The following is a 4,573-nucleotide window of genomic DNA, read 5'->3' as shown; positions in this document are numbered from 1 at the left end:
TTATTGAAACATAATATTTCAACACTCACACCAACTCTTGACATTCAAAACATGCTTAATGGATTGATAGAAAGAATTGCATGTCTTGTAAAATGGTTGTGGATCTGTGGTACAATATAGAAAATGAATGTAGAAGCAGGAGAGGTATGGCAGCGTCTAGTGTTTGCCCGAGATGCAATCAGCATTCAGAAAGCCTTATGCATTGCCTGCGTGATTGTGATTTTGCAAATCAGGTTTGGAGTCTCTTGACTGGAAATTCACTCAATCATACTTTCTTTTCCCATGATAGTAGGCAATGGTTGATAAGTAATTTTAGCATACCTGAGAATTGGGAAGATAACCATTGGCCTTTGTATTTTGGTATAGCTCTTTCTTGTTCGTGGAGGTCAAGAAATGAGTTGATTTTCTCAGAAATTTGATAATGCTAGTGATTTTGTTCATAGAATTTCCCATTTGGCTTTAGAGCTGATCCAAATCCCATGTCCGGCGGAAAAACTCAATGGTTGGAAAGAGCATTAACCGGCACTGAGTAAGCTCCCCCCCAGTAAATTCAAGTTGAACTGCCATGCTGCAGTTGATATGAATGGAAATGCAGGCACAGGAGGTGTGCTTCGGGATAATAATGGCAATGTAGTGGTGACCTTTGTGTTTAAGATTGGCCGATGTTCTGTTACACAAGCTGAGCTTTGGGCAATTGTTCTGGGCATCCAAGTTGCAAAATCAAGAGGTTTCTCAGAATCGCTGGTGGAATCTGATTCGAAGTTAGCTATATCACTAATTCAACATAGGTGTTCTCCTAGTTATGTATGTTTCCAGCTTGTTGAGATGATCAGAAAATTTGAGAGTGATGGAGGTCGTTTCACCTGGATCCCTGCTTACCCGGAGGCCAATCAAGTTGCAGAAATTCTGTCAAAGTTTGGATTATCATCTGATACTCATTCCAGAATTTTTCCTTTATGTCCTAGCTTTGTTTTCTCAGCTGTAATGGCTGATATAGCCAGTGTAAGTGTCCCTCGTGGTTATTAATAAGAGGCCAATCAAGCAGCATGCATATTCTCTGTCACCATATTTACTGCAGATTTCTGCAAGCAGTATTAACATTCATCTTGGTTATGGCTCAATGCAATGAAGAGAAATTTGTGTTGACTAAATTACACTCTAGGATCAATCAACACAGATCTCAAAATTACTTTCTATTTGCAGAATCAAGGTTCTTGGAGTAACAACATACAGAATAAATTAAAATAGAAATGTTTTTTTGAAGCAACATTTCATTTCTTAAGTAGCAAAAAACTTTGTTAGAAGAGACAAAGCCCACATTGGTAATCTCTATACCTGAAATAGACTAATCAGTTGTTAATTTGGGAATACCCTTAGAATACACCGATGAAGAAAAAGAAAACAGAGTCCTAGAAGGAATTCCATAAGGAGGCATGTAGGAAGTATCATCCTTACTTGTGGGAGTTGCACAGGAACTACCGGACTCACATGCATGAATGGCAAAGATTGATCTCATTTCAGATCTCTTATTTCTGACTTACGCACCAAAGGACTAAAATGAAGAGATATACTAATTTGACAATGGTTGGATTTCTTTTCTACCCCAAAGGGATATTGAATCAGCAGGAGATAGTGAGGCAACAAAAGAAGCTTTAGGCAAAAGATTACATTCTATTAGGGAGATATGTAAAAAGTATACATACAATCCAAAGTAGAATGATGTGTCTTGTGGAACTAAATTGTACTAATCAATCACCTATAATTCATTAATCTAGATTTGAAACTTAACATGTAACTTGTAATTGTAAGAGCTATATCTCCAAAGTAGTTTCACACCCGATGTGGCGATGTCCTTATCTCAAGAAGACACATGTCCTTATCTCAAGAAGACACATCATTCTATATTGGAATTTCATAATTTCTATTAAATTTTCTGCTTTAACTGCATAACTCTAATTTATCATCACTACTTTTCAATTTTCTCTATTTCTCTACATATTTTACTTGTTAATATTCATGCCCAAGGTTTCTTTCACCCAGTTCCAAATTTTCAAGAAACCCTCCATCTTTATCTTCATATCAGCACGAGCTTGAGCTTCAGCTTGAGCAGGGCTTTCCTCAAAAGTCCCTCCTACATCAATGAGGCAACAATCATTTTTGTCAGCAAACAAATCCAACATGTAGCAATATCATTACACATGAAGTAATAGTTTCTACCAGGGCTTTGATCGTGTCTAATTGTGGACTTCCTCTTCAGTTGTTTGTTGAAAGACTTAGCTGCAGTGAACACATTTGCAGGCCTTTCCCAACCTCCTCCAAATACGCCATACCCGTCTTTCGGCTGAGGCTGGATCAGGAACTCAAGCACTGGCAATTCTTCTGTCTCCACCCAATGTATGCAATTGACTGGACATGACTCAACAGAAACCTGAGATTTTCTTGTGTCATACACTCATACTCCTACAACTACAACATAGTAGCTTATTGAAGTAGATCCACATTCATTACATAGTCATTGTGAAGTGCACTATACCTCAATACTTTGGTCATTGTCTCCATATTGAACTTTAACCCGTGCACTTCCCTGAGTTTCATCCATGGTGAATGTATGACTTGCATGATGCACACATTCTCTGCAACCTGGTAACAATAGGATTGAAGGGGTAGAATACCGAAATCAAAATCCAAAAAGTTTCTATTTGTTGTTATTATAATTAACTACTCTCCAATAGTAGATTTTAATACCAAATTTACGAATATCTTTTTTGCTATACTCTTCAAAGGAACTGTGGAAGCATGGATTTAATTAATATTTGATGAAAAATGAGGAAATTTTCAGTAAAGAGTACCTATGCACGCATTTTCATCAACAAATAAGGCTTGTGGCTTTACAGGCCCTTTCCAAATGCTGTAACCCAAGGCTTGAGTGTTATTTCCCCCAAATCTTAGCCTCATTGGACCTATGGATTCATCATATTTTCTCCTTAGATCTTCTGTCATCAGCACTTCATAAGCCTTATTTAGCATCAGAGTATACTCATGGCCCTACCATAAAAGTTCATTCATGAATCACACTAGACAAAAAAATACTGAAAAATTACTATTAAAACCTAAATTTTTCTGTCATTGAATTACAAAAACTATGAAAAATCAGAGGAGTTACCTTTTGGCCAAAAATATCCGGATGATACTTCTTTTGCAGCTTCCGGTAAGCTTCTTTGATTTCATGGGCATTTGAATCAACAGAAACTCCAAGCAAATCATAGTAATTATTTTGAGTCATTGGAATCTCCCATGTTCCTCTATTACAACATCTTATTACAGCCAAGTTCTGCCTCCACCTTTCAAGACATGCAGAAAAGTCACATATAAACCAATTAAAATTGTGTTAATTCGTAACTACTTTTGCTTCAAATAGCTGCTTTTTGAAACCCTTTAACAAAGTAATTATACCTTGGCATGGGGTTGTTGAAATTCAGATGGCCATGTACTTGACAAGTCTGTGACCAAAATAACAAAGAGCAACCAGAGACTACGACAGACATACTCCTTGTATTGGTTTCGTCAATGGTCTGTATACTAAGTTCACTAAGTGGGTTCTAAGAAGATATTTGTATTTTGTCATGAGTTGAGAGTGGAAAAGCGCAAGATATTTTTATATGTGATACTAGTTTTGTATTTTACATACAAATTGGGGGAGATGATCCCATTTGAGAATAGAATTTACATGAAAGAGACTGTCTGAATTGTAGTGAGATAGAACCTGTAAGGTTGAAGATGCACAACCCGTAGTAAGATATGGATGGTGGAGAACTGAGAGTCAAGTAAACTAAAACAATGCAAAAGAAAAAATAAATTATGGAAAGTGGAAACTTTGAAGTTCGGATAAATTAGAATATTTAATTCTTATTCTTTAAAGGTCTTGAGGAAAGGGACAAGACTCTACTTGCCCCGCCTAAATCCATCACTGACAATAAATAGAGAACTTGGTGAGCAACTTTTTTCTTTATTTTTTTTCCACGCAAGAGGAAATTGATTCTCAAACATGAGTTTAAGAAGGAAAATTGATACTGGCCCATTAAAATTGTTTTTGGCTACTACCACCAATACAAAAATACCAAAATATTCTTTTGTTTCTTTTGCTCTAATAGTGACACTGACTCTTCTTCATTGCAATGTTTATAATATAACAAAATTATAATTTTATTATGTTGTAATTTCTATGACATGACACAATTTGTTTGTGTTATAGGAATTGTGATCCAAAAATTGTAACACAATGGAATCATTGGGTTGTAAATTTTGTAATTAATACTTAAATCATTTCTATCTATCAAACAATAAAAAAACAAAAAAAAAATACAATAAAAGTATGATTTTATTGTATAATGTGCAATAGAATTATGCTTCCATTTGATTTCATTGTGTATTTTTTCACAAACCCAGTTACACAAACAAAAATACACTTCTACTAGACTAATGGAGATGCGAAAAACATTGTGCAATAAAATTGTGATTCCATCATACATTATGAGAAAGACTATTTTTGGAAATTTTGAAAAATAGTAGAGAG

At 35.4% G+C, this 4,573-nt stretch overlaps 1 protein-coding gene across 1 annotated transcript; it reads right to left on the bottom strand.

The window, feature by feature from the left end:
- Nucleotides 1-1,651: 1,651 nt before the first annotated feature.
- On the bottom strand, nt 1,652-3,871 carry LOC100776887 (chaperone protein dnaJ C76, chloroplastic). The gene is made up of 6 exons (XM_003553776.5): nt 3,454-3,871; nt 3,164-3,341; nt 2,850-3,045; nt 2,534-2,640; nt 2,218-2,428; nt 1,652-2,131 (listed from the first exon to the last, which is right to left on the bottom strand). The coding sequence occupies exons 1-6, from the start codon at nt 3,543-3,545 to the stop codon at nt 2,001-2,003; spliced, it is 915 nt and encodes a 304-aa protein (XP_003553824.2). The 5' UTR covers nt 3,546-3,871; the 3' UTR covers nt 1,652-2,000.
- Between the last annotated feature and the right edge of the window lie 702 nt (nt 3,872-4,573).

The sequence above is a fragment of the Glycine max genome, chromosome 19 (assembly GCF_000004515.6).
Source record: "Glycine max cultivar Williams 82 chromosome 19, Glycine_max_v4.0, whole genome shotgun sequence".
Classification (NCBI taxonomy): domain Eukaryota; kingdom Viridiplantae; phylum Streptophyta; class Magnoliopsida; order Fabales; family Fabaceae; genus Glycine; species Glycine max.
This window is presented reverse-complemented; position numbering and strand designations above follow the sequence as displayed.

Coding starts and splice junctions, on each gene's coding strand:
- LOC100776887 (XM_003553776.5), bottom strand. CDS start 3,545: ATGTCTGTCGTAGTCTCTGGTTGCTCTTTGTTATTTTGGTCACAGACT. Junction 3,342..3,453: donor TTCAACAACCCCATGCCAAG/GTATAATTACTT, acceptor ATGTCTTGAAAG/GTGGAGGCAGAACTTGGCTG. Junction 2,641..2,849: donor TGATGAAAATGCGTGCATAG/GTACTCTTTACT, acceptor TATTGTTACCAG/GTTGCAGAGAATGTGTGCAT.